Below are 23,069 nucleotides of genomic sequence, written 5' to 3'. Positions count from 1 at the left end.
GGAGGGGGAAGGAGAACCATCCAACCCGGATGTACGTCATAGAACTCAACCCTCCTCTGGCTATGGGTCTAGCATCTCTTTACAAACTAAGCTGAAAAAAATACCCCAATGTCTGCTTGAAGGGGAGAAAAAAAGCAGGACGCAAAATAAAAAGACATTTTAACCAGATTTCCTACTTTTTATTTCAGAAGAAAGTTTTGCATTATTTACTTTTTATTTATTTACATGTACTTCACATATGTGTTTAAAATGCACTGACTTCCCATAATTCTCTTGTTCCTGCTTAAATTAGCTGTTATTTTACAATACAAAAAATTATACCAAAAAACTGCAGTCCTAAATGTGTGTATGTATAACACCCACAATCCCCAGCAATGAAATAGTTTACAATACTTACTCGGTATTTACATATGAATGCAATAAACACTAAATTATACATATTAACAAACTAAGCTTGAGTCGGAACACAGATAAGGACTGTAAATAACTAGAGAACAAAAAAAATTAAGACCGAATTAGTTCAAGGATCTTAGTGTAAAGAACATTTAGTGTGCACAAATTTCAGAATAATATAAAATCTATTTTTATTTTTATTTTTAATTTTTTTTAAAAATGGACTTATGTATTTTACACTCTTCCACAAATAGATTTGTGTGGGTTTTGTTTTTTTTCCTGGTGAGCATTTTGGAGTGCGCGGATAACACAGGGGGAAATGTCTTTAGTACCTGGAAGACACACAAAGGTAGTTTATTGTTTTAGAAAGACAGTAATTGGGCTACCATCATCCTGATCCAGAAGCAGAATAAACAGCATGTGTGTTATTGTAGGCATTACTGGCACGTGATGAACTTACTTATTTCAAGCAACTAAAACAGAAAGCAAGGTTATGACTAAAATTATCTACAGCATGTCAGAAAAGTAAAAGCATCTCTTATCCTTCTCTTGCCTCCACTCCACCCCAAAAGCTAGTGCATATATATTCAAAAATGGAGACGGAGATGCACCTTTGCATATGAAACATGCACGTTTCTTCACAGAACCTGATGTTCCAGCTTACTTTAGGAATCCACTGTAAAACAAACTGTTGCACTCGGAAATGAAGATTGAAGATTAAAAAACCCCACAGAGATTACTATGGAAACGTAGATGGCTTAGTTTAAAAGTCGCTCCTGACATGTACGGTCAGTTTTTATTTTAAGGTCAGTGGTGGAGCACACGTATTTACAGAGCCGATATTTAAAGAATTGTGGCCAGCCCAAAGCCAGCAGGTTCAAAGTTCCATTTGACACTCAGTACTGAATTTAGGCTTTTATGAAAAAGAAAAAAAAAATCTCTAACATTCATGTCACTTCAGGACTGAGAATCAGCAGTCTTTGGCTTCACTGGTTTGTGTGAAAACCTTAATGTTTTATTTCAGTTCCTTGGGGAAGGGGGGCATGGATTTCACTGAAGGGTCATTTAAGCTAAATTTAGGACTGGCGAGATGAACAGCCATTTGAGAAAACACTCTAAACCCAGTAAATAGATATTTTTGTACAGTTTTGCCAGACAGAGAATGACATACAAGAACAATATTTAGTATGCATCCTACCTTTAAGGAACTATATATCTGGCACAAGACGCCTTTTATGGCCTGTCATTCTTTCACGATACAATAGCACCATATTTTGGTACATTACATATTGGGAATTCACAGGCACCACACACATCTGTACATTGGCATTTTTGGTACAGTATGTTTTTAAGCCGATAGCTTTAAAAGAGACTTGATGGTGGGTGTACCCATAAATCTTCCTCTGAATACAAATTACTGACCAACATGACTATAGGGTCTGCTGTACCCGATCATGCATGCTAAAAAAAAATCCAAATGAAATTCTGGTGAAAAAACTGGAGCAGGTTTGTGAACAAAAATTGGTTTCAATTAATGTATTTTTGTATCCAGTGGCACTAATTGACTTTTCTACATTAAGGAGGTTGCAACATTTCCAGTTAAAACAACACCTAAAAAAAAACCTTTGCAAAGAATAAAAATATTCCCAGTGAACAGTGTGAGAACTTGTATACCAAATTTCACCCAGGGTTATAAAACCCCAGAAAACAGTGATTTGGAATGGACTCACTAGCACAATCTTAATGATAGAGACTTGGACAGCACACCATCGACTTAATAATCTCATAATAGTGGCTGCTTTAAGTATAAATATCACCTGTTTCTAATTGTTCTTTTTTCAAATGGAAGAGCTGTATTTTAAACTACTTTGCTTTTATTGTTCAAGTGAATGTATTTAAATACATAAAAATGCCAGGTTATGCCTCCTTGCTTTCTACTGCCAGATATCAGGCATTAATCTGATGACTTTTTAAAGCTCTGGAAAGTTACTTAATCATCATATGAAGAAGAAGTTAAGACAAAACTCATACATCATTTAAAATGCATCAAAAATACATTAGATATTTCTGTTTTATATACACGCTAACTCTGTCCACATTCTGCACTACTGTATAGTTTATTTACAAGTGCAAAATCAGTGTGTTATTTTTCACTTATTTACAGATTCTCCCATGAAATACAGGTGGTTGTTGTTTTGTAAAGAATCCCCTTTATGACCCCCAATCATCCACTTTTGATGTTGGTACATTGATGAAACAGCTGCAGTTTGTTTTCTTCTCCCCAGCCCCTCCGCTCTCCTCTCTTCACTCCTTCCCCTGATAATTTATTTTGAACTGGGATGAAACTCCTTGCAGCAGAGATACGTATGAGAGTCCTCTTTTCCCTTGTCCGTATGGAGCTAAGATACAGAGCAAGGCTAAAGCCTAAAGGATCTTTTTGTTTCATTTATATTAATTGAAGTCTTATTCCTCTATTTACGGTTTTTGGCTCAATTAAACTTAATATTGATCAATTTCACTTGTCTTCCTTATTTTTAACATCTGCCCCTTAACTCCTTTCTTGAGAGTATTCTGGGCACACTTCCGCTGTAAGCAATTGACACACAACAATCTGAGCATAAGACAATTCTCTAAAAGGGAGCAGAAATGTGTTTTTTGTTTTTTTTAAAGTAAAAATAATTTCACTTAATGATCCCCATTTAGCAAAGCATTTCTTTACCTAAGCATAGGCATAACTTTAGGCACCTGCTTAAGTGCTGTCCTGAATAAGTTTGGACTTAAGCATAAGGTTAAAAGCTTACCTGAACTGTAGCCAGTGTTCGTTTTCCCAGTCTGATGGGTAATGGGGTAAGGGTCTATGAATACTAGATCTGCATTTGTGAGGTAATTAAATATATAGGGGGAAAATTTTATCTTGCGTTATTTCTCTGGTGTGGTCTAGCCCGGGGCAGCCCTATAAACAAGGGAAGTTGCAAGTTCTTTTGGGAGGTGACTCTGAGGTAATCTGTGCACCAGCTAACATTAAAGTTGACTAAAAACTTTCACTCCACAAAGTTTCTCCTTATCAACCCCTCCTGAGGACATTCAACTTGCAGGTTTAGAAATAGATTTTAAAAAAGGTGTGTTTTTAACAAGAACGTTTCTGTAGTGTTGTTGTATTTGTTAGGAGAAGATTCATTAGTGTTTTTGTTTGTAGGTTGCGGCCCACCAAGTTACAATCTTTACCACCACCACTGTTGTTCTGAGATGCACAGTGATTTATTTTCCTATTCAAATGTTACACCTCAAAGAAAGAATTCCAGGTTCTGCAAAAACTGATGGACACGTTGTAGACGGCCAAAAACAAAAAAGAAAAAGAAAAGAAGATGCAGTTACTTCAGTTTTATCTTGGGAAGAGGGCTCTAACATCAAACAATATTCAATAGTTACTTTGCAGTTAATATTTTTTCTCCTCAATCAATTTATTTTTCAGTTAGTAAATACCCCAGCCGAAAACAGACTCGAGCCCAGTGTTCTGAATAGAACAGAACTTACTATAGTTATTGAACAGCTGTACTTTGTTTGATACCTTAACGCAACGCCTATGTGTCAGCATCAACATCACAACTACTCTTGGCTGCAGTGTGGTAACAAAGTCTGTTAGTTAACAGTTACACTTTGGTTTTAAAAGCACTGGTAATACCAAGAATCTGCACCTCCTCTTAAGTCAGATTCTAATGATTACAAGGTAGGCCGAATTTTGAGTCTAATAAACCTCATCAGCATCATTTTGAGGCTCAATTGCAAAAAGAGTTAGAAAGTATAATAAATCCCTTGCGACACCGAGCCCTCTTCTACAACTACTGAGTGCATCCTAGCAGCAGTAAGTCTCCCTCACATATCTAAGGCAGTTACCCCACACCGTACAGTCACTGGAGGAAATTCAAATTGAACATTCAAACACGAGGCCAAACAGAGCTACTATGTTTTTTAAAATTAAAATCTTCAGACCAACGGGGCCTCGAGGAGCCGCTCCAGTCCCGTAAGAGGAAGTGCTGAACAGCAACGCTTCTGACCACTGATAGGGTGCAGTCCTTGTCCACAAGAACAGGGAAGGTCAAAGGGGCAGAAAAGGACTCAAAAGGTAACACCAAGTGATAATTAGGTAGCAGGCCACAGGTACACACAACTTCCATTTATGCCAGCTGGTGAAAACAGCAGCGTTCACATAAGATACAGGAACTCAATTCCACTTTCCCCCGCAAGATACTGCCACCAGATTAAGTAGTTTCTTAGGTGGGAAAATGCCCTCATCTTCCCTGACTACAAATGATGCATTACAAATGGCAGAGATTGCCTTGGGTGACTAATTAATTTTTACAGAAATATAGGAACACAATTATGTAAAAACCTGCGTGCACTAATTCCCTCACTTCCTAGATCTGCTTAAGTCTAGGCACTTGTGTGCATGTATTTCAACTGGGTTAAGACGACAGAAACACGAATGCTTTAGAAAACGACATTCAACTTTGTAAATATTGGACTCAGCGTAAGCAATGTACAATATTCAGTCTTGGCTTCATTCTTTCCTATCTTGATGCTATATATTAAGCTGGACCATAAATGACAAAAAAGCACTAATTAAATAATGTGGGAATAAACAAAATCTTTGAAATTATTACATCTGAAATGAAAACAACGCTGAAGTTTAATATTAGTGTTGAGGGCTGAGACGTACCTGGAAATGCTGCATCTCCCCCCCCCCTTTTGGCACAGTTTGATAAATACATGTACTATAATGCACTTTCCATGCATAAACCTGAGTGTCATTTATGTTTGTACTACTGGTTTATTCACATTGACCTTCAGTGGTGGTGATTAGAGGTTACTGGACCTGAAATAATATATATTTTTTTTAACCAGGGGAAAAGAAGTCGAACCATCCTGTGGCATATGTCAGTAAAACTTAAGTGGAGCAATTGTCAAACAAAGCCAACTATCGAGTATATGAGAAAAAAGGCTGGATTCAAGGAAGTTGCGTTTCCCATATATTTTTAGTCTCTTGTGTGTCACAACTGTAAAATCTTTCTCCTCCTCCTCCGATGTGTTACTGGTGTTTAAAACCCTAGAGAGACAGTCTATGATGTCCATGCATCAAATACAGGTTCCTGGCTGTGCCGGGGGCTGTTGTTTCCGATTTCGTACTGCTCCTGATTTCTCTTTGTAGGCAATTGGCATTTGTTGTGAAACGTCCACCAAAGCACTGGCCACCGCAAGACCTGAAGTAGTAAATCAAGATGGTTACAGAAGTGAAAGTCTAAGGACTGCAGTTGCAAAAAATCTTATCCAAAAAGTGATTTATTTATTTTTAAAGCAGTATTTTGATTTGCAGATTAAACTTGACGGGGTATTCAGAAGCAAGCTATTCAATAATGTATGTTTCCATCAAAGCAACTGCTTCCTGTCACCCGCCAAAGATAATCTTCTGAACATAAAAACCGGGATATTCATTTAAACTGCTTTTATTGGAAGCAAGTAATCATGCCACAGAAGAACAGCAGTTTCCTCAAAGCACTTGGGGATGGCAGGTCCATTATGCTTTACAAGCACCCTGCAACCACACCTTCCTGGTCTGAAAAATAGTCACCCTCCCAAAATAACCATAGATGAGAGAAAACCAAAGCGTTTACCTGGATCTGGCTCTGGCCTCTATTTAATTCAAATCCCTAATTACCCCCCATTGTGCAAAACTAGAACTCAAAAGCAATTTACGCCCTCTTCTAGTCCCTTCCTCCCCCTCACCACACTTACTAGCTTTGCTGATCACTAAAGACAAAGATCTTGTCCTGACCGTCTTCCAGCTGCAGGCAACAGAAGCTGTTCCAGAGGCTACCTATATCTCAGCTCTTCACAAAGGAACCATTAGCTGAGGGGCTGGGAAAAGCTTGTAGTTTTGGGGGGACTGTGTGTGAGAGAGAGAGAGAACCATCGCATCTAACCTGATTCCCCTCATATAAAGTGTTACGACAGGAGTGGGAAGAACAGCATCCTACTGCCCCATGCTCCCATCAGAAGAGATAAAGCAGCAGGGCCTGGCCTTTGAAAGTCAGACAGGTGAACCTTTCTCTGTGGGGGGAGTTGGGGAGGCAAATAAGGCCCTTTTAAAAGCAACTATTGGAAACTTCCAGCTACTTGTGGCCCCTGTATTTTTCCCAGTGACTGGTGTTCAGATGAAATGTATCCCTACTTCTTCTAAAACACCCTGAGGGGAAAACAAAGACAGACACCACAGTATATGGCTCTAAATTTTCACCAGTGATTACCTTGCACAAGCTCAGTGACAAGAAAGGGATCAAACCGCAGTTATAACAACTCTAGCATTTTCACGGTTAGCAGAAATTGTCTGGCGAACCCTGCATGCCGTTTGTTTAGGACTTAATTATGCCGCCCTAACAAAACTGAGTAGTTCTTTACTCTGCAAGTGAGCCCACCCATTTCAAAGAGCTGACTGGAGGAGTGAGGTTCAACCCAACTGGAGTCAAACAGAAGAATCTAACCCTTAGTAAATTAGATTACCTACCCTGTAAAATAAATTCGCACTGACTAGGGAATTTTATGTATTCCTGAATTAATCTGTAAGACTCAGAGATCATGGTGATGGGCACAGTATAAATACCTAGACATATTAGAAACATGTCAAAGCACAATATCAATCATTCACCTGACTGCCCTGGTGGCGGGATACCTCCCATTCCTCGAGGCAACCTCACAAATACTGAGAGGACAGCTGCTCTGTTTCCAAAACACGGCTCCAGTGCGATGGGTTTGGGAACAGTCTGTAGCAAAAAAGAAAAAAAAAAAAAAAGAAAGAACACTGTTTGTTTGTTACCTCCCTGTTCCTGCACCCTTTGTCTGTTAGATTGTACATTAAAGCTTCAGGGCACGAACTATGACTTTATCTATGGTTGACTAGTGCCCAGAACATTGTTGTCAAGACTGAAATCAATATTATGACAATCATAACCCTAATCGCCATAAAACACAACACACTTACTTAATGAAGTCTAGTGGTTAAAAATCAAGTCTTGCACAAAGCTTCTCTGTATGAAGTATTACACTATTTACTCTCCTCGCAGGGGGTTCCAAGGCCTATTTACTGTGTGTGTGTGCGCGTGCATGTTCGTTTGTGTTATATCATCCTTGTCTCTCATAGTTGTATAAGTGCAAAGGGGAAGATTGCCAAAGACACAAAGGGTAGTTCATCACCCAGCGCTCACCGATGGTGAGTGGGAACTGGGTGTTTGATCTTTCTGCCATTAAGAAATCTCCCCCAGTGTATTCCTATTAACATTGAACATTTAATTTGAAAAGATCAGCAGCTAATTTCAGGGGGCTTTGTTACTAAAAAGACAAGGTAATAAAAAAGTGACATGCTTATCTGTCTTTTAAAAGTAACCGCATGATGCCGATATTAACATAGGTTATTACCTGACCCAGCAAATAGGCCCTGATCCTGCAAACACTTATGCACATGCTTAATTTTACTATGGAACAACTCTACAGTAAGTAAAGAATGTGTAAGTATTATAGAAACTTCAGAACTCAAGTACTGAGGGCGAGCTCTTGCCTCATATCAGCAAGCAAGCTGAGGTGGACTTTCTATATGTTATGCTCTGTGGCTTCTAGTTTCCTGTTGATTATGAACATACAGCACCTAGTGGATTCTTTGATACTAATGAAATACTTATTGCTTATAGGAAGGAACAATCAGTTGCACACATACAAAATGGGAAATGACTGCCTATGAAGGAGTACTGCGGAAAGGGATCTGGGGGTCATAGTGGATCACAATCAAAATATGAGTCAACAGTTTAACACTGTTGCAAAAAAAAACAAACAAAAAAAAACACAACACCATCATTCTGGGATGCATTAGCAGGAGTGTTGTAAGCAAGACATGAGAAGTAATTCTTCCACTCTATTCCGTGCTGATTAGGCCTCAGGTGGAGTACTGTGTCCAGTTCTGGGTGCCACATTTCAGGAAAGATGTGGACAAATTGGAGAAAGTCCAGAGAAGAGCAACAAAAATGATTAAAGGTCTAGAAAACATGACCTATGACGAATGATTAGAAAAACTGGGTTTGTTTAGTTTGGAGAAGAGAAGACTGAGAGGGGACATGATAACAGTTTTCAAGTACATAAAAGGTTGTTACAAGGAGGAAGGAGAAAAATTGTTCTTCTTTACCTCTGAGGATAGAACAAGAAGCAAGGGGCTTAAATTGCAGCAAGGGCAGTTTAGGTTGGACATTAGGAAAAACTTCCTGACTGTCAGGGTGGTTAAGCACTGGAATAAATTGCCTAGGGAGGTTGTGGAATCTCCATCATTGGAGATTTTTAAGAGCAGGTTAGACAAACACTTGTCAGGGATGGTCTAGATAATACATAGTCCTGTCTTGAGTGCAGGGGACGGGACTAGATGACCTCTCGAGGTTCCTTCCAGTTCTGTGATTCTATTTCATTAGGCATAAAATTGTAATACTGTATTTAAAGGCTCAACGGAAACTCAGTATAATCCAAGACTCTAGAAAGGGAACAGGAATCAAACAACGCAATTAAATTACTGGTGCCTAATAAAAAAGGATACAACAGCAAACAAAATGAAACTTTAAACTATTTTCGTATTTCATATTAACCCTAATGATTACGATGATTTATTAGTCTTTTTGCAAGATAAATTAGTATTTTACAGCCTATAACAACATAAGAGGCAGTCTGTAAAAATCTGCAGTCGTAAACAAACGAAACTCCCCTACCCAAAAGAAAAAAAAAGGATCAAACTCCAAACAATTATTGTTCTACAAAGCAACTGAGCATATATGTGTGTGTGTGCGCGCGCTATATTATCCGACTGGCAACTCAGTTACTAGGGGTAATGGAGAGAGCACAGGGAAAGCTTCTTGGAAACTGAAGCAATACACTACATCCAGCCTTCTACCCTACTGAACGGAGAGGTAATGCTGGGCATTTAAAAGTTTCTTGGCAATCTCTGAAAAAGAAAAAAATCCAAGCAAACGTTGTATTCCTTCCATTACCCAAAAATGCTACTAAATGTGTGTGGGGTAATTTAGTGCTGCAGCATCAGCCCGGCGATCAATCTTACTCCAAGTTCTCGCAACAATAAATAGCAACACCCCAGGAGAATACAATGGCATGAAACAACGCAGTGGGGTGAATGAAATGTTGGAGCAACATACAGAACTCATTTGTTTTACGATCTAATTTTAATTTATTCTCTTTGCCCCACTCTTGGATTATAAAATACCTTTGCTACTCCATTCCTTCCCCAAACATAAATGCTAGATGCTACCCTTTTCAAATGGAAGCATTATAGATAACCTGCAGTCTCGTGCAAGTGATTCAGCAGATAGCCATCTTCCTTCTGCCAGTACTGAGCCAACGCCTTTGTAATAATGAGGATGCGCTGTGCTGCTGGAGGTGATATCTTTTTGGGTGAAATACAGAACCCATCCTGAGCTGCTGTAGTCACTCAAAATTCAATGCCACTTTCACAAGAGGGAGGTTAACCCTCATGCTCTGGTTAATTTCTAAATTAAAGTATGTACATTCTGTTTCCCTACATGTCTACTTCAGGTTTATTTACTCCTGGTATTTGCCTCTTCCTGCATGAAACTGATCCGAAAAGCTGTGTGCTGTTAAACAGCTGTCAACTTTTCACCACAGAGGTGGTTGCACTTCTGTGGTGAATTAAGAGATTTGGGAATATACAATTTGTACAATGAGGTCGCCAAATTTATTGTTTTAGGGTACACTGGAAGAAAGGGGTACAACAAACACACAATCATGTTGCTTTGGATAACTCCAGAATAAATGCTATGTACTGCCTACCGCTGTGCACGGTTTTGCTAAGACAGGCTGTCATTAGTAATAACACACACTGCATATAAAACACAATCAAGTCTTGTGAATTCATTTTTGACAGCACCAACTCAGTCACCTGCTTTTGGAACTGAGACTCAAAATACACGTCATCTTCAGCTTGTGTTACTGAGGGCAAAAAGCAAAAAGCAGGGTGGGGATATGACTCCTGCATCAGGCGATGGCAACGCTGAGTTTGAATTAGGCAATGGGTCAGCCTGTAGAGAAGGACATACTATGCCCTCTATTACATCTGGCAGCTGATCACTGGAGTCTGGGGAATGTGTTCTACACAGATGTAGACAAACTAGTGAATAAGTCAAACAGCAGTTTACTGGCTATCTTGATTGTGATCTCACAACTGCCTGCAAAGCTGGAGCTGGCATCACCATGGGCCTAGACATTACCATGTTACATACTGGCCTGTCCCACATTGTAAGGGAGTTTGATGCTCTAGTCCCATATTCATACGGGTCACACCAAAGAAGCTTCTCTCATTGGTAGCACATGACAGGGTTTCCAACTGGGTCAGGAACTATCTAGAACCATGTATTTGTACAGCACTCAACACAATAGGGCCCTGATCATGAGTGTGTTCTCTAGGTGCTGCTGTACAAACAAACAATAAGCAGCTGCCAATGAGGAGAGCTTGTTCAGACTTCATCATGTTATTACTTCTCTGCCACGGACAGACATAGTCCAAAAACAGTCCATGCTTTTCCCCCTCCCATCCAGTAACCAAAGCATTAACTTGCTCAGCTTCCTAATTTTCCCCTTCTTTCCCATAACAGAAATTACAGCTACCTTCAGCCATCTCCCCAATGACAAAAGCTCCAAATGCAAACTCCCGTACTTCCCTTGGAGACAGGAGTCCTATGTTATGAGATTAGGGCTGCGAACGGCAGGGCCACTGAATTCTCACACTGGAGATCCAGGCCCTCTTTCAAGATCAGAGGGAGGCAGACACAGTGTGGATACTGAGGAAGGCTTGCCGTTTTCCCTTTTTGTGATAACGAATTAGTGTTTTTGTCTGATAGATGGCTGCTATTTTCCTCTTAAAATATGGCTCTCCAAACTTTGCGACACCTCTCAGTAGCAGGTTCACCATAAAAAAAAAATCACTATGGGGACTCTGACATTGAGTATTTTGCTAAGCCTATCACTGAAATATAGAAGCAATTCCCTTTTATTGAAAACCTAATGATACGATAAAAGTGCACATTATGCAAATCTATGCAAATTAGGTGCAGCCCTCAGACTCTTGGCACATCACCAGTGCTGCCCTTGGTGTCCAAACACTTGGATGTCCACATTTTAAAATCACAAAAGGTCTCTCAGTTGGAACAGATGGCCAGGGATTGTGGTTAATGGGACACAAAAGATTTCACCTTTAGGGCACTGGTTCAAATGCATGTTCCTATCGCTGCCATCTGGTGGCCCATCAGAAACGAGTTGGTGCTCTGAGTCCACACATCACATAAGCCACAACTGGCACCCTTGTTGGCCGTTTCAAAGGCACCAAGGAGTGAATGGCAGAGACTTATTTCCTTCAGGTTACATCTGAGAGGTGGTCAGCGTAGGAGAAGCTTGCAGTGCTGCTGCCAATGCCATATCTGGTCTGTGAGCAGCGGGGACTTCAGTCTCCAAGACTGTCAATTTGGCACTTTTCATCAATGCTTCTCCCCCTCCTCCCGCCCCTTAAGGAAAAATGTAAATGTGGCCAGAATGATGACTTTGCACAGGTGGTACATTGAACCCTTCTGCTGCTAAATGCCTGCACTGGCTCACCTCTGCCATTAAAGCTGCTATTAAAGGAAGTGTTGTTTTTTTGCTGAACAACAAAATGCTAGGAGCCAAGGTAACTCGAATTTTATAACCAAGTCATGTCACATGATTGTCATTCCTAGATCCCATAACAGACACATTTCTGAGGGCTGACCTTCAGTGTCAGGAAATGATGAGGCTCCACTGATTTTTATCGGCCAGAAGGGCCATGGGTTTCGCACTGGTTAATATTAGAAAAAGTGCCCTTTTTATAATGTAATTTTAAAATTAATGGTATCTTGTTAATGATTGAGGATGTAAAAAAAAAATCTATTTTAGCATTTCTTCAATAAAGCTGCTATATTGACCAGAAATGCTGTGGACACAAGCCAAGTAATTGTTTTGTTTGAGTGTTGAAGTGTGCGTAATATGTAGAGTGTTCACAGAATTATACAAGTTAAAAATGGTAAAAGTCTCAGCTAGGTCATCTAATGAATCCACCTCCCACGGCAATACTGTTCCCACACTAGTAATACATTTTGTAGTACTTTCTCTAGACTAGTTTTAAATGACTCAGGTGAAGTGTCTACCACCAGTTCCCTTGAGAGCCAATTTCACAACCTACTACATCTCACACTCAAGCATCATTATGTGACGTTTAGCCTAAAATCTCTCTTTATTTCATCCCATTATTTCTATTTATACAATTAACATACCACACAGTCTAACAGTTAATAACACTTATGAAAACTAATGACTACAGAATAATAAATATTCTATATAATTTAAAACATTGAACAGCAATTTAATTTTTCTAGAACACATTTTAAGTATACTGGAGCGTATAATCCAGTTACCATGCAACACTGACAGGCCAAGCCAATTGCTTTTCAAACATAGTAGGACAAAATGTATTTTTAACAACGTTTTTGTATGGCTTAGTAAATAGTCCCAAACCATTACATGCTTTCAATTTCCAGTAAGGATATGTGCCTCACAGAATTGCTTAAATGGAAGCAGAACCTAGGGCATTATTATTGAAATAGTTAAACAGAGTTTCAGCTATGCTTCAGATGACTTCACTGTGTAGAATAGTGTCAGGCTAAGTTTCCCAAGTTTTTTTGAATGATATGATTGACAACTGACCAAGCATTCATAAAATAAAACATAAGCGATTTTCCATAAAAAGAGGGTATAAATGAAGTTCTAAAAAAATCACATCCCCAGAGTATTTCCTGTGCTTTCTCATGCGGAGACAAATTAACTTCTTGTAATTATTTGAAGTGCACAATTCTAGATTAAAAATTCATATTCATCTTTGAAACCTTGGCCCTGATATTTAACTAGAAGTTGGCCCACAGTAAATCAATCTTTTTTCTTGAATTCTTCAGCCCATTTCAATATTGGGTTTCTATGTCTGGAGTTTAAGAATATAATTTTTTTAAAAAGGTGCTCAAGCCTTCTGGGCTAGCCCTAGCAGGCACTAGCATATGGGCATGAGACACTGACTCATCAGTATCTTGTATCAGAAATGCAAATGGCCACAAATGAACAGCAGAAAGATCAATGGGGAATTATACCCAGCTACATTTAATAAATAACCACCCCACTTTTAATGCAAGTAGCGTCAATCCAGCAAGCATTCAATGCAAGGTCTACATGAAGGGAAAGATTACTGTCAGGAGAACTTGCAGTGTTCCCAGGCAATGTTAAATTACAAAACCTTCTGGCCCCATAACGTTCTCACAAATAAGGTAACAATCGCATTGATCTTGAAATTCTCCACTGCTGCCCTACGGGTAGTGTAAGACAAAGCCACAGCATACAATATGGCCAATATGCATATGGCAAATGTTGAAAAGTTCACCTTGATTTCACATGTACCAGAGGGTAGTTATGCTATTAATTTCAAGTTGCTTTTTATAATAAAAGGTGCACATAAAAAGGATGAAACAGCAGTCGGATGATCTCAGACACAAGACACTTAAAACAACTTCCGTGCACAAAGGAATGCAAATAGGTCCTCTTCAACAGTTTTCAGAAGCTGTTGGTGTTATTAGTGTTTCAATCAGAAAATGTACTCATTTCTGCCAAAGGGAAAGAAGAGTTTAAAAAGACCCTTTTACTCAAAGCTTCACAGAGTTTGCCTTTTCTCGAGCCACTTCCTCCTCATCAGCTAAAATCAGGGTAAAAGCATTTCCAACTGCATTACTGGTCAGTTGTACTGAAAATATCAGCTTTTCAATTTTATTTATAAATACTTATCTTATACATTTACAAAATGTGGACACAGTTAAATCTTGCCATCATTCCATTTACCTACCAAAATGTATACTCAGGGGGTAGAGGAATGAACCTTTGCAGTCACACGGTCAGGACAAACAGCAGATCATAGAGCGTCACTACCAAATGTTTACTGCATACGAATGGAAAAGCTTTCTCGAAGCAGCAAATTATGTCAAATGAAACCCACACCTACGTTAGCTGGAAATAATTCATTAAGCGAAGGGTTTAGCATTTTTTGTTGTTTTCACAGTACAGAACATTATTAGAGTATATTAAATTCTAGGAGAGCTAATCAGTTTTACACACCTCACTTGTCCACACGATCTCTAGGTTCTTAAAACTAGCAACTACATATTACGGATAGCACACACTTTTCTATAAAGTAGAAAGCAGGAGAACATAGGCAGAGTCAACAACAAATATAATTTAAAAGGTCCAAATGGATAAATCTCTCTTTGTTCTCATCTTCCTCTATACTGCAACAGAACAGTAGCTATCCTGACATCTGTTCACCTACGTGGACCACATTTGCTGTTCCACTGTTGGTGCATATTTTCAGAAGCAAACAGCGTAGTTACACACTTACGTGCAATCTGAGTGCTTTAGTATTAACGAATCAGCAATTAATCTTTTAAATGGCAAATGATGCTCTCTCAGAAGAATGGAACAAGTAATAAATTAGAACTAAAACCCTGTTATAGCATGCCTTCTGAATGAAATGCAATGGCCTGTGATATGTGGGAGGTCAGACTAGATCATAACAGTCCCCCTCCGTGACTTTGAAACCTATGAATGAATCATCTAAGTCACAGGAACATAGGCACTGACACGCTAGATCAAAACCAACGGTTCAATGAGTCCACTACCCTGTCTTTGAAAGTGGACAGCACCACAGCTGCTTAAAACGAAGGTTCAAGAACCACTATGCTAGGAAGTTATGGGATAACCTCCCTCTAGGTAAGCTTCAAGACAGGATTCTTCTTTACAGTACCTATAAAAACTAGACTGGATCATTACAAGATGTCCCAAGTGATGGAAGCCCCATTACTTCCCTGAAGTGACTATTCTGCAGTGCTACAGCTCTCACTAACAACATTTTTTTTTCCTGATGTTCAGTTTATATTTTCCTCTCAATTTCATCCCATTCCTCTCTGGGATATCCCTTTCATTCCTCTCCTCACTGCCCCTTTAAATATATACAGACAGTTGTGCCCCTCTTAAACATTGCTTAGTCAAACTATACAGTACATACTTGGCTTTTAATCCTTTTAGAAGTCAGGCCAAGCTCTCTGAGAAGTTTGTTTGCTCTCCTCTGAACTCATCCCATTGAATCAGTTTTTTTATAAGAACATAAGATTGGCCATACTGGGTCAGACCAAAGGTCCATATTCTGACAGTGGCCAATGCCAGGTGCCCCAGAGGGATCAAACAGAACAGGTTATCATCAAGTGATCCATTCCCTGTTGCCCATTCCCAGCTTCTGGCAAACAGAGGCTAGGGACACCATCTCTGCCCATCCTGGCTAATAACCATTGATGGACCTGTCCTCCATGAACTTATCTAGTTCTTTTTTGAACCCTGTTATAATACAGTAGTACTCAGAACTGAATACAAGATTCCAGGTGCAGTTACAGCAAGGCTGTAGAAGTGATGTCTATGTTCAATTTTTTATTTCAAATTATTTGCCCCCAATGCAATAGCTTGCAGTTCTCCAAGACTGAACCTCACTTTTTTTGGTTCAAATGTCTAATCGTTCTAGCTACTTCCTGGCCTTGCTGATATTCACAACTCCTCTCAAGTTACTGTGAATGTCCTGAGCATGCTGTTTACCACCTTCTAGATAACTAATAAAGATGTTAAGAGTGGAAAGAGCACAGATCCCAGTGACACTCCACACCCATCTGAACATACTACTGTTTATCTCTACCTTTTAATAGCTGGGACCTTCAGGCAGTTTTTGATCCCGTTGACAGCATTTCTACCCTGGGCAGTATGAATTGATTACTAGACTGACACAGGCTACACTTGTGCCACATTCTGGCTCTTTCTAAAGCAGAAATCAAGCTTGGTGTCTCGATGTTTGAAAAAGGGGCAATTAAGAATTTGCAGTGAGACTAACTTTGGCCCTATGAAAACTAATGTTGTGGAATTAAATGCACATCCGCACCTCAGCGACATTAACATTCCAAACGAGCTGCAGACTGTTTTCTTGACAAAAGCCACCATCATTTAGCCATTTAGACTACTTGTAGACATGAATAGCCTCCAGTTCACAGATGAAAGGATAACCATCTATCAGTGCTGGATTCTAAGTGTGGAAAACAGAACACAATACAGTGAGATCTGCACGAATGGCCATCTCCAGTTGACAATACTGTCTTATGAAACTGCTTTACAGTCTCCCTCAAGGTTTCCAGCACAATTTTGTTTGACCTGTTATGAAAGACAAACTTTACTAGGTATACTTGTGGCACCTTAGAGACCAACACATTTATTTGAGCATAAGCTTTCATAAGCTACATCCGATGAAGTGACCTGTAGCTCACGAAAGCTTATGCTCAAATAAATTGGTTAGTCTCTAAGGTGCCACAAGTCCTCCTTTTCTTTTTGCGAATACAGACTAACACGGCTGCTACTCTGAAACTTTACTAGGTATCTGTTTGTTCATCCCTGGGGTAGCTGCTTAGGATGACTTTCACAGTATATATATTTACCTCTGCTGAGAATGTAAGTACTAGTTGCATGAGGCTCCCTACTTTAAGATGCTTAAAGATCATCTATGCCAGCACTCTAAAAAATTCTCTAACTTCTGTTTGAAAAGCTGATTTTTAAGACTATTTCCAACCGACTGCAAGAATCTTCTTAGAGCAGTTCAAAGAACAAGATCTAAACAATAGCCTGACTCCAAGTAACTCAGTTTAAAACATTTGCACAGGTTCTAAATGACCAAGGTTCTTAAATATTCTTATAAAAGTTGTAATGTTCAGCGCTTCAGGGAGTTCAAACAGCTGCAGCCAAGGGCCAATTGATCTTGTAATGGTCAACCAAATTTAAGAGAAGATTTGTGCTCTACTGGGTTTTTGAATGGAAAAAACTCCCAAAGGAGCTAGTTATCTGTTGCTTAGCTGCACACTAATAAAATTTTTTCCCTAGAGGTAAATTACTTTCTATTACTATGATGTGCCCTAGGAAAAATACTAATTGAAAACACTGTTCTAATATGTCCAGCTGGAAAATATTAGCTTAGGATGGAACTAGCTTGACGCTAAGCTGCCAATTGGCCATGCACGATGGAAAAGGAAAGAGGCCTCTTGTAGACAAAATGCCCCGTTTTTCAACTCTCTTTTGTACCCCAAATAAAGTAGTTATGAACCAAAAATCTCTGATTCACGTGAAAAAAATCCATGTGTTTGTGATTAGCACTAAGAAATCTGTAGTTCTGGTGCCAAGTGTGTACAAGGGAGGGTAAGCCAAATACAGGATCAACAATGGTGGCACGCTGAATGGTAGAGTGACTGGATAACCACTTAAGATCCAACAACGTACCCAACATTTCTGTTTTCAACCTCCCTGCTCTGGCAATAGGAAACAGAAGGCAAAAAAAATGCAGTTCCACAGTTGCTTATCAGCCCATTCCACATCAACTCAGATTCCTGCAACTCCCTTCAGTTAAGAATATTTCCAACCAAAGAGCAATGGGAGCGTGGACTATGATGGCGGCTTCTCCGTTGCAAATTATTTGGGGAATTCCAGTGCAAGTGGAAAAGGGCTGGGAGAAAACTGAAATTGACCAAAGGGACATGTAGACGACATATTCGAAACTGAATATACCTGTTAGGTGTAGTTTCCATCATTTTCACTGGAGTATTATTCAACAATCTAGACCACCTCTCTGGGAATATTTTCTGCAATACTCAGAGCCTAAATTTTTGCTTTGCACCTTTTTAATTTCTCCCCCAAACCATCACATCTGCACTGGAATGCTTCAGAAAGTGTGTACACACTAGCCTTAATTCCCTGTCTCTGGTACTACTGTCAAATTCAGCAACCTACATAAATGACTGGGATTCTTAACTATCCTCTTACTCTTGAAAAGCTGGCCTGCACCTTCAATTCCTGGGCCACATAAGAATGTCAGAGTTTGCCAGGTCTGACAAATCAGAAAAGAAAAGATGGCAGACAGACAGAAGGTATCACGTAGAAGTGAGGAAGGAAATGAATGAGGTCCTGTTTTACTATTTATGGAGCCCTTCACAGCAGAAGGGCAGCCGTTTAATGTAGTTCTAATCAAAAAGAAAAAATAAAAGGAAAGGATAAAGAGAACAGAAAAAAGTCAGTTCAGAAAGCTAAACAGGAGAGGTGAGGAAGAAATGAGCAGATATTGAAAGATCCAAAGTGAAAACAAAAACTGAACAGAAGATATTAACTGCAAACAAACTTGTCATGAAGTCAGAAAGTTTAGGACAGCTCTGCAACGACTGGTTCTGGGCTAATACTGCAAGAGTGGTGTTTTCAGTTAAATTAGTTTTTCTAGAAATAAGCTAAGTAATGGAAAGAGGGGAAGGGGAAGTGCCTGCAGGAAGACTGGCATTTTTTCATGGTAAATGTCAATTTAGTTTAGATGATGGACCCTGTGAAAAGTCAGAGCAGAATTTTAATAATTCATGCTAGCCTGAACTTCTTAACCCTGATTTGAATTTAACAAAGACTGTCTGTTTTCATATGAATGATAAACGTATGCATAGTTTTTACAGTATTATTTTTGTTTTAAAGAAAGTTGGCTTTTCTGTAAATCCTATCAGTTTATTTCCCCAGACTAACAAGATTAAGAGGGAAACATATAAACAAGTGAGTTGTACATACAGTGTAAAACAGCAGGTGAAAAAGAAGGCCACTGTAATATATTTTTAAAGTACACCTATGTGAACTAAGCCAATATGTCACATCTCTGTCACGTAATACAGTTGTTGCATTTCCCTTAAAAAATAATGTTTATGGTAGTGCTGGGTTGACTTTATCAGAGACTGAAATCAACTAATTTAGCCACCAAACAGGCATCGTGTAGGCAAGCTTTCCTGCACCAATATGCTTTGATCTTGATTTGGAGGGACCTTTTTTCAGGGAGAGAAGAATGTCCATAACCATTCATTGGAGCCTCTGCTGAGACAACAAAAGTGCCAATTTTTATGATAATGCGTGTGATATGGACAACTGATTCCATACAGACTTTCTGTAACCACCTACTTCAGACTCTAAAAATGGAAAAGACCTAATAGGTCATCCAGGATATTAAAGTATCAGGGGTAGCCATGTTAGTCTGTATCCACAAAAACAACAAGGAGTCCGGTGGCACCTTAAAGACGAACAGATTTATTTGGACATAAGCTTTCGTGGGCTGGTACCCACTTCATCGGATGTATGATATTAAAGAATCATAGAAATGAAGGACCAGGAGGGACCTCAGTAGGTCACCTAGTCCAATCCCCTGCACTGAGGCATGACGAAGCATTATCTAGACCATCCTTGACAGGTGTTTGTCTAACCTGCTCTTAAAAGCCTCCAATGATGGAGATTCCACAAACTCCCTAGGAAATTTGTTCCCACGCTTAACTACTCTGACAATCAAGAAGTTTTTCCTAATGTCTAACCTAATTTTCTCTTGCTGCAGTTTAAGCCCATTGCTTCTTGTCCTGTCCTCAGTCGATAAGGAAAACAACTTATCGCTCTTGTGTTTATAACAATCTTTTACGTACTTGAAGACTGTTATCACATCCCCCCTCAGTCTTCTCCAAACTAAAACCCTTCTTTTTTTTTCAATCTTTCCTCATATAGGTCATGTTTTCCAGACTTTTAATAATTTTTGTTGCTTTCTTCTGGACTTTCTCCAATTTGTCCACATCTTTCCAGAAGTATGGTTGCCAGAACTGAATGCAATACTCCAATCGAGGCCTTATCGCTACTGAGTAGAGTGGAAGAATAACTTCTCAATTCTGGATTACAAGACCCCTGCTAATACATCCCAGAATGATGTTTGCTTTATTTGCAATAGTATTACATTACTGACGCTCATTTAGTTTGTGATCTACTATAACCTCCAGATCCTTTCCGACTGTACTCCTCCCTAGGCAGTCATTTCCCATTTTGTATTTGTGCAATGTATTATTCCTTCCTAAGTGTAGTACTTTGCATTTGTTATTATTGAATTTCATCCAATTTCAGACCATTTCTGCAGTTTGTCAAGGTCATTTTCAATTCTAATTCCATCATCAAAAGGGCTTGCAACTCCTCCCAGCATGGTGTTGTCTGCACACTTTATGAATGTACTCTCTATCCCATTATCCAAATCATTTATGAAGATATTGAATAGAACTGGACCCAGGGCAGACCCCTATGGGACCCCACTTGATATGCCCTTCCAGATTGATTGTGAAACAGTGATAACTACTCTGAGTTAGCTTTTCCAAACAGTGCACACCCACCTCATAATACGTCTGTCCAGGCTCTATTTCTCTAGTTTATGAGAAGGTCATGTGAGAGAGCACTAAAAGCCTTACTAAACATACCACACACAAGACATACCACATCTACTGCCTCCCCTGCCCATCCACAAGGCTTGTTGCCATGTCAAAGAAGGTTATTCGGATGGTTTGACATGATTTGTCCTTGATTTATTACCTTATTTTCCTCTAGATGCTTACAAATTGATTGTTTGATTATTTGCTCCATTATCTTTCTGGGTACCCAAATTAAGCTGACTGATCTATATTTAGGGCTCTGTGTCTGTCATGGAAGTCACGGATAGCATGCCTTCCGCGACCTCTGTGACTTCTGCAGCAGCCGGTGTGGCTGGCTCCAGGGCCAGCTGCCCAGGTAGCCCCAGGGACAGCCATACCAGCCGCTGCTGTAGTGGCCTCTGGGTCAGCCAAACCAGCCATTTCTCGGGTGGCCCCTGGGAGTGGCCGTGGTCCCAGGCAGCAGTCTCAGAGCGACCGCAGTCCCTGGGTGGCCCCCAGCAGCTGGTGCCGCTGGCCCCAGACGTGCACCGCCCCCAAGATTTAGTTAGAGGTATTTTTAGTATAAGTCATGGATAGGTCACGGACTGTGAATTTTTGTTTATTGCTCGTGACCTGTTCATGACTTACACTAAAAATACCCGTGACTAAATTGTAGCCTTATCTATAATTCCCTGGGTTGTCCTTGTTCCCCTTTTCATGGAGAGGTACTATATTTGCCCTTTTTCAGTTTTCTGGAATCACTCCTGTCCTCCACGAGTTCTCAAAGATAATCACTAATGGCTCATATCTCCTCACACAGTTCCTTTACTGTTCTAAAATATAGTTCACCATTTGACTCGAAGACATCTAACTTTTCTAAGTAATTCTTAACTTGTTAAAACTTGTATCAAACTTTTTCAGAGATGTGGACCATATCTTAACAGAAAGATTGTCTTTTGGTTCATCTCTCTATCAATTCTAACTCAGAGGCATTTATTTAACATCCTTTTAGAAATTACAAAAACTACCTACCAGTTGGACATATCTAGGGCTTACTGTTCAAAAGTACTGAGCACTCACAACTCAAATGAAAGTACAGCTGATGTTCCAAAAATTCAGGCCCCATAAGTATCTCAAACTAGTTGCCCAATCATTGAAACACTTAAAGTTAGTGGATACTCTTGCAAGTTTTGGCCTTACTTTCTCTATTGCTCAGTTTCCTACTTACAAAAAAAAAGGGACCATACCTCCTTGCCTGAGACAGAGATAAATTGATGAACCACTCAGATGCTGTGGTAATGCAAACCTGAGAAAACTCCATGAACACAATTAATTCTAAATTCAATGCAACAGTTGGATAGGATATAGCAAATATGATAGGGGGTGCCCATTGAGTAGTGAGGCTAAAAAGTAATACTGAACTGCTGCCTCACTTATGGAGAGCTGTCCATCCTGTGCCCTGAATGAGGCAGAAGTCCTATGGAAAAAATAGTATGAACATGTAATTAAAGACTATCAATTCATATGCATTAGGTGCAGAACTAAAGTCGTATGGGCATCCTAATTCTGGCATTTCCTGGCACCTGAATTCTGGACTTTGCAACTTTAACATTCTTTTATCATTTTTTTTGCTATATTTTATATACACACATAAACACATCCCACATATATTCTAAATGGAAGAAATATTTTTTTTGTTATCATTGTAAGGGCAGGAAAGAAGAATTTGTGCTGAGGCTGTTAAATGAGAGTGCCATAAACTTATAGGCTAAGCACGTGTACAGTAGATAGACAAATTATACTCAGGAAAGCTTAGCTTTGCTTTGCTTTCTAGTTTACAGGTCTGACATCAGAAATTTACCACTGCCATGATCTCTCTCAAATTCTTCATCTTCCCTTTTAACTCTGCATATTCCTACAATTACAACATACTGCATCTAAAAGTATTCCAGATTAGGGGGAAGACGCTTTGTAATTCTCTCCTCCTACTTTGTACACATCATATTTTGTGATGAACATTTATTTGCTTCAAAAAATACATTTATATCTCCACAGAATTCAAAGACAATTACTCTTCTGTTCCTTGGGAGAGACCTCACAAGAACTGCTTCTATTTGCAGCACCCACAGCTATTTCCAGCCAACTGTTCTGCTGCGTTAAGCTGTGTCCTTCTTCATTACAAGCATAAAAACTAAAAATTGGTGTAACTTTTATTAA

The 23,069-nt window shown here is 39.4% G+C and overlaps 1 protein-coding gene across 2 annotated transcripts in view; it reads right to left on the bottom strand.

The window, feature by feature from the left end:
* Positions 1 to 169: 169 nt before the first annotated feature.
* The window catches only part of ATRN (attractin), a 265,369-nt gene continuing 242,469 nt past the window's right edge, over positions 170 to 23,069 (bottom strand). Inside the window, exons 28-29 of one of the 2 annotated variants that reach the window (XM_074951939.1) lie at positions 7,094 to 7,208; positions 170 to 5,651 (exon numbers count right to left, since the gene is read on the bottom strand). In XM_074951939.1, the coding sequence (XP_074808040.1) occupies positions 5,527 to 5,651; positions 7,094 to 7,208 (240 nt within the window). In that variant the 3' untranslated portion in view covers positions 170 to 5,526. Of the gene's footprint in view, positions 5,652 to 7,093; positions 7,209 to 23,069 lie in introns of those variants that run through there. The other variant, XR_012639386.1, reaches the window with a different exon arrangement.

Source organism: Natator depressus, chromosome 4 (assembly GCF_965152275.1).
Source record: "Natator depressus isolate rNatDep1 chromosome 4, rNatDep2.hap1, whole genome shotgun sequence".
In the NCBI taxonomy this organism is placed as follows: domain Eukaryota; kingdom Metazoa; phylum Chordata; order Testudines; family Cheloniidae; genus Natator; species Natator depressus.
Note: the sequence above shows the minus strand (reverse complement) of the source record. Positions and strands in the feature narration are given on the sequence as shown.